Source organism: Schistocerca piceifrons, chromosome 3 (genome assembly GCF_021461385.2).
Source record: "Schistocerca piceifrons isolate TAMUIC-IGC-003096 chromosome 3, iqSchPice1.1, whole genome shotgun sequence".
NCBI lineage: Eukaryota > Metazoa > Arthropoda > Insecta > Orthoptera > Acrididae > Schistocerca > Schistocerca piceifrons.
This window is the reverse complement of record NC_060140.1, coordinates 740,386,366-740,402,209: the sequence shown is the minus strand read 5'-3', so window position 1 is coordinate 740,402,209 and position 15,844 is coordinate 740,386,366. Positions and strand designations below refer to the sequence as shown.

Genomic DNA, 15,844 nt, shown 5'->3' with positions numbered 1-15,844 from the left:
TTCGTGTCGATTGGGATGAAATGATGATGAAAGACACACAACACCCAGTCATCACGAGGCAGAGAAAATCCCTGGCCCTGTCGGGAATCGAACCCGGGACCCCGTGCTCGGGAAGCGAGAACGCTACCGCAAGACCACGAGCTGCGGTTAGTGGCAGTGTACGGGGTTCAGCCAAGACTGGAGGGCATTATCTCCCTAGGAAAACTGGCCTCGGTATTCCAAGCTGAAATTACTGCAATCAGGGTGTGTGTGGAGGACAATATGCCTAGGCGCTACAAAGATGGTAGCATCTTCATCTATTCAGACAGCCAGGCAGCCCTGAAATCATTTGCAGCTCCTGCAACAAGATCTACAATTTTTGCGGAATGTCACAGGGCTCTGGTGGAGCTAGGAAAAAGCAATAGGGTAAACCTAGTGTGGGTCCCTGGCCATTCAGGGATCGGTGGCAATGAACAAGCAGACAGATCGGGGCAAAGACTCCATTCATTAGACCGGAACCTGCCCTGACAATCACCAAGGCTGTGATCAAATTAGAATTATGATAGTGACTCAGAAGACAGAGTGCAGAATACTGGACCAAGGTCTATAAACAAAAACATGGAGAGGTAATGATGCCAAAGCCATGTTTTAAAAGAAACTATCTAATCCTGGGCTTGAACAGCAAAGAGATTAAACTCATGGTTGGACTGATGACCGGCCATGGGAATTTCAAAAAACACCTACATACAATGGGTATAATGGAAGAAGACCCTAAATGTAGGATCTGTGAAACAGTGAAGAAACTGCATCACACCTAATTTTCCAATGCACAGCGTTGGAGAGCAAGAGAGAGAATTTTCGAGACAGCAAATGTGAAGAAATTGTGTCTAACAAAAAACTGGTAAAGGGACTCCGTGAACTATTTAAGGACATTGATTGGCTTTACTAGATATACAGGGAGTGATACCACACAAAAACTTGGTTAGATCAAAACTGTTTTAGCTTCTCTGCCAAATTCAGATCATAACAGGAAATCTGCCCCTATTATGGATTCCGATACATCAGTGAGTATAAAATCCCATCCCAGGTCACATGGCAGTCTGAGGTGAAGCACGATATGCAGCATGCCCTACATCGTTATTGTTGAATTATTATCTGCAATAAGGCAGGAAGTGGCTGGTGGATGCTTGCTGTGTAGGTTTGTGCATGGAAGAACACATAGGTCTGATCCAGTGTCCACTACGTATTTTTATTCTGCAATGTAATCTGGCAATTGGTCGATATCCCTTGGCATTTGGACGAGCACACAGTATTTTACATTTATGTGCCTACTTTCTAAACATTCTGTGATACCAACAGACGGTATGTTGGCCAGTCCCAGAGGTTGAAGAAGAAGTAGAAGAGTGGTTTCTCGAGCACCTCCGGAGGAGTTTCTATCCTTGCTATCACCATGATGGGTCAACAATTCACCAATCTGCTTCATCAACAAATTGAACTTGGCAGCCAGAACATAGTAATCAATATGTGAAACCACTGGTGACAACAAGCTGTTACATGACATACCAAAGACGGCCATATAATCACTCCATTTGGCCTATTTGAGAGTCATTCCATAACATGTGGCCTTCTTAATGCAGCACAAACCATGGCAAAGGTTTATAGCCTCTGTGTTACAAAGAGCCTCATATTGTTTTTCATACCTGGCCGAAATTCTTATTTTCTCAGCCTTGCCAGAACAGCATCAGCAGCATCTGACAGAGATGTTTCAACAGTTACAGCCGTAAAGGGTAGTCGTGAACACCACTATGTGCATTTTTTGTCAGACAGAGATCAACTTACTGGGCCATAAAATCTCGTTGTCAGGTTCAGTACCATTACCTGCTGTCTCACAACTCCCATGACCAAGCACTTTTAAAGAATTGCATCTGTTCCTCAGTGTTCTTAATTTTTACTGCCGACATCTGCCACATGTCCCAAATTGCAAGAACTATTAATGGCTGCACTCACTGGCCCAAAGAGTATGGGCAATTCAACTGTCTCGTGCTCAGATAGTATGATCTCCACTTCTGAGGTGGCCAACAGAGCATAACAGATGCTGCATTACCTGCCCAAATCTTCCCTTGGCGTTAGTGGTCAATGCAAGCCAGGCGGAAATTGGTGTTACACTATAACAACATTGTGATAATACATAGCAGCTGCTAGCTTTTTCTTCTCACATAAACGGCCACTGTTACAACAAAAAGGGAGTGCCAAAGGTGGAGAGCTTCTAGCAATCTCTGAGGCCACTAAATACTTCAGACCTCAACATGAAGCCAGTGTGTTCACCATTTATACTGACCACAAGCTACTGACGTACGCCTTTCATCAAAAGAACATCAGTTGTTCACATCAACAGCACAATCAGCTGCTCTACTGTAACACAGTTCTGCACATATGTGAGGCACATTTCTGGGGTCAAAAACATTGTAACTGACTACTTTTCCTATGGTAACAGCACCTCACAGTCACAGTTGATTGACTTCAGTCAACTTGCAGAAGCACAACTGACTGACCAAGAACTACACAGTCTGCTCAAGGATTCATCTTTATCATTAGACCTCCACTTAGTTACAGTTCCTGGAGCTGATATTGTGACGTGTCGTGTGATAAACTGTATCCTTTTCTACCTTACTTATTTTGAAGACCGCTCACAAATCCGTGCCCGTGGTAGTTGGGAGCTCCAACATCAGGCACGTAATGGGGCCCCTTAGGGATATGGCAGCAAGAGAGGGGAAGAAAACCAATGTGCACTCCGTGTGCATACCAGGGGGAGTCATTCCAAATGTGGAAAGGGTCCTTCCGGATGCCATGAAGGGTACAGGGTGCACCCATCTGCAGGTGGTCGCTCATGTCGGCACCAATGATGTGTGTCGCTATGGATCCGAGGAAATCCTCTCTGGCTTCCAGCGGCTATCTGATTTGGTGAAGACTGCCAGTCTCGCTAGCGGGATGAAAGCAGAGCTCACCATCTGCAGCATCGTCGACAGGACTGACTGCGGACCTTTGGTACAGAGCCGAGTGGAGGGTCTGAATCAGAGGCTGAGATGGTTCTGCGACCGTGTGGGCTGCAGATTCCTCGACTTGCGCCATAGGGTGGTGGGGTTTCGGGTTCCGCTGGATAGGTCAGGAGTCCACTGCACGCAACAAGCGGCTACACGGGTAGCAGGGGCTGTGTGGCGTGGGCTGGGCGGTTTTTTAGGTTAGATGGCCTTGGGCAAGTACAGAAAGGGCAACAGCCTCAACGGGTGCAGGGCAAAGTCAGGACATGCGGGGACCAAGCAGCAATCGGTATTGTAATTGTAAACTGTCGAAGCTGCGTTGGTAAAGTACCGGAACTTCAAGCGCTGATAGAAAGCACCGAAGCCGAAATCGTTATAGGTACAGAAAGCTGGTTGAAGCCAGAGATAAATTCTGCCGAAATTTTTACAAAGGTACAGACGGTGTTTAGAAAGGATGGACTGCATGCAACCGGTGGTGGAGTGTTCGTCGCTGTTAGTAGTAGTTTATCCTGTAGTGAAATAGAAGTGGATAGTTCCTGTGAATTATTATGGGTGGAGGTTACACTCAACAACCGAGCTAGGTTAATAATTGGCTCCTTTTACCGACCTTCCGACTCAGCAGCATTAGTGGCAGAACAACTAAAAGAAAATTTGGAATACATTTCACATAAATTTTCTCAGCATGTTATAGTCTTATGTGGAGATTTCAATTTACCAGATATAGACTGGGACACTCAGATGTTTAGGACGGGTGGTAGGGACAGAGCATCGAGTGACATTGTACTGAGTGCACTATCCGAAAATTACCTCGAGCAATTAAACAGAGAACCGACTCGTGGAGATAACATCTTGGACCTACTGATAACAAACAGACCCGAACTTTTCGACTCTGTATGCACAGAACAGGGAATCAGTGATCATAATGCCGTTGCAGCATCCCTGAATATGGAAGTTAGTAGGAATATAAAAAAAGGGAGGAAGGTTTATCTGTTTAGCAAGAGTAATAGAAGGCAGATTTCAGACTACCTAACAGATCAAAACAAAAATTTCTGTTCCGACACTGACAATGTTGAGTGTTTATGGAAAAAGTTCAAGGCAATCGTAAAATGCGTTTTAGACAGGTACGTGCCGAGTAAAACTGTGAGGGACAGGAAAAACCCACCGTGGTACAACAACAAAGTTAGGAAACTACTGCGAAAGCAAAGAGAGCTCCACTCAAAGTTTAAACGCAGCCAAAACCTCTCAGACAAACAGACGCTAAACGATGTCAAAGTTAGCGTAAGGAGGGCTATGCGTGAAGCGTTCATTGAATTCGAAAGTGAAATTCTATGTACCGACTTGACAGAAAATCCTAGGAAGTTCTGGTCTTACGTTAAATCAGTAAGTGGCTCGAAACAGCATATCCAGACACTACGGGATGATGATGGCATTGAAACAGAGGATGACACGCGTAAAGCTGAAATACTAAACACCTTTTTCCAAAGCTGTTTCACAGAGGAAGACCGCACTGCAGTTCCTTCTCTAAATCCTCGCACAAACGAAAAAATGGCTGACATCGAAATAAGTGTCCAAGGAATAGAAAAGCAACTGGAATCACTCAATAGAGGAAAGTCCACTGGACCTGACGGGATACCAATTCGATTCTACACAGAGTACGCGAAAGAACTTGCCCTCCTTCTAACAGCCATGTACCGCAAGTCTCTAGAGGAACGGAGGGTTCCAAATGATTGGAAAAGAGCACAGATAGTCCCAGTCTTCAAGAAGGGTCGTCGAGCAGATGCGCAAAACTATAGACCTATATCTCTTACGTCGATCTCTTGTAGAATTTTAGAACATGTTTTTTGCTCGCGTATCATGTCATTTCTGGAAACCCAGAATCTGCTATGTAGGAATCAACATGGATTCCGGAAACAGCGATCGTGTGAGACCCAACTCACTTTATTTGTTCATGAGACCCAGAAAATATTAGATACAGGCTCCCAGGTAGATGCTATTTTTCTTGACTTCCGGAAGGCATTCGATACAGTTCCGCACTGTCGCCTGATAAACAAAGTAAGAGCCTACGGAATATCAGACCAGCTGTGTGGCTGGATTAAAGAGTTTTTAGCAAGCACAACACAGCATGTTGTTATCAATGGAGAGACGTTTACAGACGTTAAAGTAATCTCTGGCGTGCCACAGGGGAGTGTTATGAGACCATTGCTTTTCACAATATATATAAATGACCTAGTAGATAGTGTCAGGACTTCCATGCGGCTTTTCGCGGATGATGCTGTAGTATACAGAGAAGTTGCAGCATTAGAAAATTGTAGCGAAATGCAGGAAGATCTGCAGCGGATAGGCACTTGGTGCAGGGAGTGACAACTGACCCTTAACATAGACAAATGTAATGTATTGCGAATACATAGAAAGAAGGATCCTGTATTGTATGATTATATTATAGCAGAACAAACATTGGTAGCAGTTACTTCTGTAAAATATCTGGGAGTATGCGTGCAGAACGATTTGAAGTGGAATGATCATATAAAATTAATTGTTGGTAAGGCGGGTACCAGGTTGAGATTCATTGGGAGAGTCCTTAGAAAATGTAGTCCATCAACAAAGGAGGTGGCTTACGAAACACTCGTTCGACCTATACTTGAGTATTGCTCATCAGTGTGGGATCCGTACCAGATCGGGTTGACGGAGGAGATAGAGAAGATCCAAAGAAGAGCGGCGCATTTCGTGACAGTGTTATTTGGTAACCGAGATAGCGTTATGGAGATGTTTAACGAACTCAAGGGCAGACTCTGCAAGAGAAGCGCTCTGCATCGCGGTGTAGCTTGCTCGCCAGGTTTTGAGAGGGTGCGTTTCTGGATGAGGTATCGAATATATTGCTTCCCCCTACTTATACCTCCCGAGGAGATCACGAATGTAAAATTAGAGAGATTAGAGCGCGCACGGAGGCTTTCAGACAGTCATTCTTCCCGCAAACCATACGCGATTGGAACAGGAAAGGGAGGTAATGACAGTGGCACACAAAAGTGCCCTCCACCACACACCGTTGGGTGGCTTGCGGAGTATAAATGTAGATGTAGATGTAGACCCTGGAGCCCAGCCAACAACTCGCCTAGTCTCCAGCTATTTTCTGTGGGCGGGCATCCATAAAGACTGCCAGGAATGGGCACAAATGTGCGTCAGGTGTCAATGCAGCAAAGCTCACCACCACATGTATACACCTATAGGTGGCTTTCTGGACATGAGTGCTCACATCCAGATTGATATAGCAGGCCATTTGCCTCCCTTCAATGGCCAATGCTACATATTGATGGTTAACAATCGCTTCACCAGATGGCCAGAAGCAGTGCTGGTTGGTAACATTTCAGCAGAGATTTTAGCTTCTGCCTTCGTATCCACTTGGATAGCATGTTTCTGCCGCTCTCTGCACATTATGATGGACCACAGACTTGCACAGCTTAACAAATTCTGTGGTACTATACACCATAAGCAAATTATCACCTGGTCAGTATTTAGAAGGTAGAATGTTGGCACTGTTCTCTAATGGCCATGCTTGTGTGTCATAATTCAAACTGGACAATAGCAGTACCATTGGTGTTGCTTGGTCTGCGAAGCATGTATTAATTGGACCAGGACTCTTTGTTAGCTGAACTGGTTTATGGAGAAACACTGTGACTACTGGATGAATGTATTGATTCACAGGCAGTCCACATAGATGATATCAACCATGCAGATTTTGTTTTTTGCCTCAGGGAATGAATCGTTCAAATCTGACCTCATCAAGCATCAAGCTATGGCAGTTCATCCACCTATGTGCACCATGAGTTGCAATCATGCACATATGTCATGCTATGGGCAGATGGAGTGAAACCAGCAATGACACATCGGTACTCAGGCCTTCACGGCGTAATCAACAGAGGCAAAAGAACCATCAGTGTCCTTGTTGACAACAAGCCCTGTACCATTTTGTTGGACCAAGTGAAGCCTGTATATGTATTTCAAGGAGAACCTACTGTTGTACCATGGCACCCATCTACTGCAACACTTGCACCAGCACCAGCATTCATCAGCTACACCACCAGCCAGCACAAGCAGCCATACAACAAGATCAGGACATTAGATCCATTTTCCAGCATGATTCTCTCTCTCTCTCTCTCTCTATCTCTCTCTCTCTCTCTCTCTCTCTCTCTCTCTCTCTCTCTTCTTCTCTCATTAAAAGTATATGTAGTTGGTCTGAACATTTGTTAAAATATCGTGTAAAAATGTTAAGTAAATCTGTCAAGAATTATTTGAGATTTTTGGTAAAAGCATTAAACTGCAATTTGTCTTAATTTAGAAGTGTTTGTATACCATATATATTTAAACAAATATCCATCTGTCCAAATGTTTATTATAGGATTGTGTAAAAATTTGTAGTAAATTGGTCAAAAACTTTTCAAGGTTTTTTGTAACAAAGTTAAACAACTACTTTTCTTTATATATTAGTGTACATATAGATGGAAACATTCCACGTGGGAAAAATTATATATAAAAACAAAGATGAGGTGACTTACCGAACGAAAGCGCTGGCAGGTCGATAGACACACAAACAAACACAAACATACACACAAAATTCAAGCTTTCGCAACAAACTGTTGCCTCATCAGGAAAGAGGGAAGGAGAGGGGAAGACGAAAGGAAGTGGGTTTTAAGGGAGAGGGTAAGGAGTCATTCCAATCCCGGGAGCGGAAAGACTTACCTTAGGGGGGAAAAAGGACAGGTATACACTCGCACACACGCACATATCCATCCACACATACAGACACAAGCAGACATATTTAAAGACAAAGAGTTTGGGCAGAGATGTCAGTCGAGGCAGAAGTGTAGAGGCAAAGAAGTTGTTGAAAGACAGGTGAGGTATGAGTGGCGGCAACTTGAAATTAGCGGAGATTGAGGCCTGGCGGATGACGAGAAGAGAGGATATACTGAAGGGCAAATCCGAACTCCGGAGATGGGAACTTGCCCTTCAGTATATCCTCTCTTCTCGTCATCCGCCAGGCCTCAGTCTCCGCTAATTTCAAGTTGCCGCCACTCATACCTCACCTGTCTTTCAACAACTTCTTTGCCTCTACACTTCTGCCTCGACTGACATCTCTGCCCAAACTCTTTGTCTTTAAATATGTCTGCTTGTGTCTGTATGTGTGGATGGATATGTGCGTGTGTGCGAGTGTATACCTGTCCTTTTTTCCCCCTAAGGTAAGTCTTTCCGCTCCCGGGATTGGAATGACTCCTTACCCTCTCCCTTAAAACCCACTTCCTTTCGTCTTCCCCTCTCCTTCCCTCTTTCCTGATGAGGCAACAGTTTGTTGCGAAAGCTTGAATTTTGTGTGTATGTTTGTGTTTGTTTGTGTGTCTATCGACCTGCCAGCGCTTTCGTTCGGTAAGTCACCTCATCTTTGTTTTTATATATAGTGTACATATAGATATTTATAAACAAAATATATTGAAACATGTGTAGTCTGTGTTCATCCAAACATTTTCTAGAATAATTTGTAAAAATCTGAAGAAAATAGGTCAGGAACTTTTCGAGATTTTTGTTAGCAACGTTACACACCATATATATTTAAAAAATATGCAACCTATGTCTGTCCAAAAGTTTATTAGAGTATTGTGTAAAATTTGAAGTAAATTGGTTAAGAATTTCTCGAAACCTTTCCCCTTTATATATTATGTATACATTTATATACCAGACATATTAGAAAATATGCAGCTTATGTCTGCCCAAACATTTATTAGAGTAATGGGTAAAAATCTGAAGTAATTCAATCAAGAACTTTTCGATATTTTTGGTAACAACATTAAACAACAACTTGTCCTTATATGTTAGTATAGATAAGACTATTGGGTAAACCTCATGTGTAGTGGGGCGGGGGGTAACCCCACTACATCTCACCAAGGGGGGCAGAGAAGATAGAAAAACAACCCCACATGTAATTAATAGATGTCCCTTTATGTCACTGAAAACCAGCAACTTATATGATGACTACAAAGGAATTTCAAACCAAGCACTGAAATCTTGAGTGTACTTGATAATGCCTTCTTGAGTTACCTTTATAATAAATAAATAAATACCTTTATAATTAGTCAATGAGTAAACTGTATTTCCTGCAAGACTGAAATATGCACTAGTATCACTCATTTATAAACTGAAGAGAAACAAATCACCTCTAATTCTAGTCCCATCCACCTCCTTATCATTTTTTGAGAAGGTCATACATAACATGCTTCTGAATTACTTTTCTGATAATAACCATTTAACAACAGCTCAGTTTGGCTTTCATAAGGGACTATCAAAAAAAAGAACTAAACGAGAAAAATTACCCTGTTGGCATTTCCAGTGATGTTGCCATGACCTCTGGATACCTTAAAATCATACTAGACAAACTAAAACATTATAGTATTAAAGGCATTCCTCTTGCATGAGTATAGCGATATCTTAAGTCTCTCAATAAACTTGAAAATTTGAACAAGGGGATGTAAATTTCAGTTAACACTGATGTTGATATTAAAGAAGTTTTAACTTTTATAGTGTATGGAGAGGCTGATAGTATTCTGATAACATGACAGTTGTTCCGAAGGTAATACTTCCTATTCTAATTCATGGAAACTACAGGAGATACACAAATCACAACAGCACAGCTAAACAGAGCAATATTTCAGTTACAGACTGTCATTTTTCCACTTAGTCACCATCATTATTTATTACTTTTGCCAACGATGAATCAGAGCCTGCATGCTGCGCTTGTAAAAATCAGAACCAGCTGAGGCTAACCACTTCCTTACAGCTTTTACAACAGCATCTAGTTCTTGAAAATATTCACCACATAGTCCATCTTTCAGAGGTCTGGAGGTGCTAAATTGCGACTGTACGGTGGATGTTGTAAGGCAGTCCAGCCGAATTTTGCAGTGAGTTGTGTGATCACAAAACTTGTGTGGGGCCTGGTGTTATCATGTTACAGGTGAAATTTGGTCTTTTTTTCTGGCCGTACCCTGGAATTTCGGTCTTTCAGCTTAGCCAGTGTTGTCTTGTAGTGTGATGAATTGACAGTTTCTCCAGGACATCCAAAAGAACCACACCATGGCTATCCCAGAAGACTGTGCACACTGTCTTGAATTTCTTCTTTGACTGAGAGTTCACATGTCGCCATTCCATGGACAGTCTTTTGGTCTCCAGCTCGTAGTGGTGACACCATGTCTCATATGCGGGGACAATGCTATTCAGAAAATTGTCACCTTCAGCTTCATATTGGTCCAGCAGGTCCCGACAAATTTCCATTTGATGAGGTTTTTGTTCTGTGAGCATCTATGGCACCCATCTCACACAGACTTTGCGATAACCAAGATGTTCCAATACTGTTTCCAAGGCATTCCAGCTGATATTCAGCTTTGCACACGATTCTCTCGTTGTTATCTGCCAATCAGCATGGATGGATGAGTTGATCAAGAAGTTCTTCATTGCAAGGGAAGACAGTTGTGCAGGGCCTACCAGACCGTGGCTTGTCGTACACCCTTCTCACCACCTTGAAAATGCTGTATCCATCACCTCACATTGCTCAATGTCTGTTGTATCATCTCCATACACCCCTAGCAAACATTGATGGATTTCAATCAGCACAACTTCTGTGGCAGTTTCTGCAAGAATTCAATACACATCGCTGTATTGTACACATGTACAAATTAGCTGTTGTTCTGCTAATATATTAATCTAGAAAGAATTCCTCTAGTTAATGTATAAACTAACTCATTCCACATCCCTAAATTCTCTTATCTATGACTGGATGTACAAAAAATTGTGTGCGAGTTAGATATGTTGTATGCTTATTTATTTGTTTATATATCATGATAACTTAGTGAACTGTTTTTAGCTGTTTACTTTGATGATATTGCGGATTCTGATGTAAACAGCCCAGTTGATACCGATAAGTATCCTGTAGAAAAGGGCTTTACAATTGAACTCTGTGCTGGCATTGTGGACAAGCAAAAAAGCCTTGAAGAGATTGCAAAAGATGAATTACTAGAGGAATGTGGCTATGAAGTACCACTTTCAGTTCTGCACAAGATCAGTACTCACAGGTATGCAAGACAATAACATATAGTCACTTCAGATATTTTCATTCATCCTCAAGGTTCTGATATTTTACTGCTTATGTTACCCAAGATCTGATTTACTCATAGCATTACTTTTACCATTCTAAATCAGGCTCATCACATTTGTTAAATACTAAGTTCATTTAATTAATAATACATACATTATTTTCTCATTTTTTTCATTTTATTCTTGCTTCCATATTTATTTCATAGTACCTCATGACAGTAGTTCAATATAAACTACCTGTTTCTCAAGGACTAAGTTCCAGTGTCTGTGTAGACATGGAAGACACATTTCTGAATGTGTGTGTGTGTGTGTGTGTGTGTGTGTGTGTGTGTGTGTGTGTGTGTGTGTGCGTGTGTGTGTGTAGTAGTAGTAGTAGTAGTAGTAGTGTGTGTGTGTTTAAGAGAGGGTTTGAACATAGCAAGTATAAATCAATGTAAGCACACAAAAAAAGAAAAAATCTTAATAAGTTGTGTAACCAGTCAGCATGTTGCCATATTTTCCACTGAGAAAGTGTACTCTAATTGTAAAATGAAGTCATTTCACATCATAGTGAGAAGTCACAATTATGATCCATAGCACATAAATAGCTAACTCACTCCCTAACTCCATATTTTACTCAAAGAGTTATAGCTTTGTATCAGCTTTTTGCATATCATCTTGTTCTCTTCGTACACAAGACTTGATAATGACAGTAACTGTGCGAACTTGATTTGAATGGTACACATGAAACAAAACAGTTCCTTCCTCTTTAAATAGCATTACTGCAAGTTACATAAATTTTCTTCTGTTGTGTCATACAGTCATCACTGATGACAACCCATGCATTATTTATTAAATGACCATAACAGTTCAAAATACCTGTTCACTACACAATAACATACAGTTCCTTCACTCTCCATAGGTGAAAGCTGCGGATATTGTATTCTAGCGGGTCGAGCACTCAACTCCGGCCTTTGAGGACCCGTGTCCAATCCTTGATAGGGGTGGGGATTTTTTCTCGTTCCGTTCCCTCCAGAACATTTCCACAGGCACTCGGCCTGCTGTCAAATGAGCATAGAGAATCTTTCTCGGGAGTAAAAGAGTGCTAGGGCAATGGGCCTGCTACCTTCTCCTTCCTACTGTCATAGTGAAGAAAGGATTCACTCTGCGTGCAGTCACGCCAATCATCTGGTCAGGGGCTTGCACCACAGACTTTACTGTAAACTTTCAGGTTTCACCTAAATGGTTCCTTATCCCTGATAAAGCCATACCTGGGGGGACAAGGAGGGCCTGTGCCCCAAATCTGGCTCTTTGGGAAAGGAAAAAATATAGTACAGTCAGGTGTTTTTCTTTCAAGAAAATGAATTAAAAGTTGGTATTATGCAAGTTTTTAGCAGGGTCAAAACTGGAACTTTTTATGGCTACTTACAAGTCGCTATTTTTATTAAAAATACACCATACCCACATATATAGGTCCACCCTATTAACTATTGTATGAGCATCCTTGTCCTGATTACCTGTGGAAGACATGTTAGAAGAACACTGATTTCTTGGACCTTGGCTGAAACTATCAGACAAAATACCATAGCAGTCTTTAATGAGAAGACTGTTGACCCAGTTTCACATTTCCTGTATTATTTCACAAGCATCTAAATAATGTTGACTAGGCTGAACATTTTACCAGTTACCACACAATGTGCATTTTAATGGAATGCCACAAGAAATACTTGAATGTACTATTGCAAAATAAACTGTCTTTAATGTCGTGATGGATTCAAAAAGCATAGCACCGACTGCTCAACCTTCCATTATAAGTTATTGGCTGTCCATACACCAAGATATTTTATTTCCTTGCCTTCTTCTGTTGTTTCATCATTTACTAGTATGGGATCCATACAGGAAGGGTGATTTTTGGAGCCACTGAGTAGCATATAAGTAGTTTTGCTTTTATTTAATAATAGTCTGTTATTGTAAACCAGGAAATTTGTTTCTTTATGGAGTCAGTTAATTCATCTTTCCATATTTGAAATGACGGATTTTAAAAAGAGGTTTGTATTATCTGCAGACAGTATAGGTAAGGCTTCAGTCATATTCAGAGGTAGATCATTGATAAATGAAAATGAGGAAACGAGGCCCCCCCCCAGGTAAGGCTTCAGGCAGTTTCAGAGGAAGATCACTGATAAATAAAAAGGAGGCCCCATAGAACAGAGCAGCCATGAGGGATACCATACCTCACCACAGTTTCATCAGACAGAACTTTAGTAGCTACTGTACTAGAATTTTCAACCAACCGTCTTCTGTTTGTGAAATTAAACTGAAACCACTGATTGCAAGTATCTCTAATACCAAATGAATCCATTTTTTGTAGCAGCAATGAGTCACTGACTTATTCAAGGCCTTAGTCTGAGCAATGATCAGATCAAAAATATGATGTTTATTATTAAAAGCACTAAAGAAGTGATCTGTAAATGAAAAAAAGCACTTTGTTGATGGACTTGTTTCTGCAAAACCCAAACTGATGTTGTGTGAGCAGGATATTAGTATCATGGAACACTGTTACATGGTTGTACACCACCTTTCCCAGTATCTTTGACTTGTCAAGACGAGCAGAGCTTGTATATTATTGTTGGAATCATTTGTTTCTCCTTTTTTATACAGTGGAATTACTTTTGCAGTTTTGAATATGACTGGGAAACATCCTGTGATTAGTGAACTGTTAATTACATCACAAGGAGGCTTTTTTTAAAATGCTACATCAGACATAGCATCAAGCCTAGATGAAGACGAGTTCTTATTTTCTCTGATTATTCACAGTACACCTTTTGCTGTCACTAGTGTTAGGAAAAGTGATATGTTTCAACTTGTAAGCTCAATGGGAATAGAGAGTGATGGTTAAGTGATTTGAGATGAGAGCTTAACTTCAATGTTTGAAAACATAAATTAAAAGTGTCACTATCTCCTTTGCTTCAAACATTTTTGTTCCAAAGGTACCATTGACAATCCATATTGCATTATTTATGGTGCTAGAGTATCTCTCTCTCTCTCTCTCTCTCTCTCTCTCTCTCTCTCTCTCTCTCTCTTTCACGTACTTGCTAATTTGGATTTTTCTTTGCCTTGCTTATGACTTGACTAAAGATCTTTTTGTAAGTTTTAAAATACAGTACATATTAAAATTGGAATGATTTTTTTCTTTGCTTTCTGCGTATAATTTTCTTTTCATTGCATGGGAGATGATTATCCCCTTTGTAATCCATTCTTTATGAATTGTTCTTCTTATGCTTTCAATTTGCAGTCTTTTGAGGGGACTGGTAAAATCAAAATAATGACTGACATTGTCATCAAATATTTTTGTTTACATATATCATCATTGAACACCTCAATCCAAGATTCTTGCCTCAACATGTATTTTAACACATTTAAATTATGAGGATCTTTGACACATGTTGCTAATTTCTGGATTGTTGAAGTTGTGGGAATAAGGCAGCTTCAGCTTTAAAAAAATCCCTTGATTTTATGGCAACTCATTCAAATATTTTGAACAGTCAGTAGTGTAGTTAAGATGTGGTTACTTACATCAGATGTATTTTGTGATTCAGCAACAAAATTAATATTTGTGCCCCAACACAAACTAATTTTCTAATAGCAATTATTATTATTATTATTCAGCACCAAATAATCAAAGACAGTCTCTAGAAATAATACAGTTTCCCTTTGAAGTATAATATTCATGACACATTCCAGATTGTCAGGTGACGTACATATACAAATAATGATTAAGATTAATTTTTAGATATTTAAGTGCAAGTCTCCATTTTCTTACAAGCTTTAAACTTCTGTGTGTGTGAGGGAGGGGGGGGGGGGGGGGGGGGGAAGATGTGCACATTTTATTTTTTTACAATTCTTAACTGCTCACATTAATGCATATTTTGTTTATATTATAGATCTGGGATAGGTGTTACTGGAGACAGACAAACACTTTTCTATGCTGAGGTTACTGATGACATGCGGAAAGGCCCAGGTGAGATTTTAAATTATGAAATGCTTCATTGTCTTGTTATAAACTTTTCAACAGTCTTCAGTGTATTGTAATGCATTTTTCATCTTAGAAATAAGTACATCGTCTTTGTTCATCACTTATCTGCACTGTGTTTCCTGTGAGCTTCTTAAATCTAAAAAGATTTTTTTTTTTTTAATTTTATATTTGGAACATGTGAATTACACAGATACACACTTGTGAGAGATATCAAAGTAAATGTGTTTGATAAACATTTCTGAATAAACCAAGAAAGTTTATTTTTCATCCAGTTTCAAAGCAATTATGAATTGTGGTTTATTCATTTCATGGTATACATTTGCAATCTGTTTAGTTACATGTCAGAAATTTACATTATAGTTACAATAATATTTACAGTAATAAATAATAATAGAACACTAAAATGAGATTTGTATGAACTGCTAGTATCAATGTCAGATGTAGCTTTCTCTTCAGTGCTGTTAACTTCATCTGCTTGTTCCCTTTTGATTTATCATATTTTTTTATAATTTATTATAAATTTTGATTCCCATATATTGAGCGTCTTGTCAGTGTGGTTTGAGTTGGTGAGTGGGAAACTCAGTCTCCTTTATTTCATGGGTCTTATATGCAAACAAAATTCTATTTCTTAAATAATTCCTGTCAGGTGTACAGAATGATGATAAGTCCATAAATCTATATGCTG

At 40.3% G+C, this 15,844-nt stretch overlaps 1 protein-coding gene across 1 annotated transcript in view; it reads left to right on the top strand.

Annotated features, from left to right (window-relative positions):
• Positions 1-15,844, top strand: part of LOC124788027 (uridine diphosphate glucose pyrophosphatase NUDT14-like) — an 81,419-nt gene that overhangs the window by 53,143 nt on the left and 12,432 nt on the right. Inside the window, exons 4-5 of the mRNA XM_047255087.1 lie at positions 10,918-11,125; positions 15,068-15,144. Coding sequence (XP_047111043.1) covers positions 10,918-11,125; positions 15,068-15,144 — 285 coding nt within the window. The remainder of the gene's footprint in view (positions 1-10,917; positions 11,126-15,067; positions 15,145-15,844) is intronic.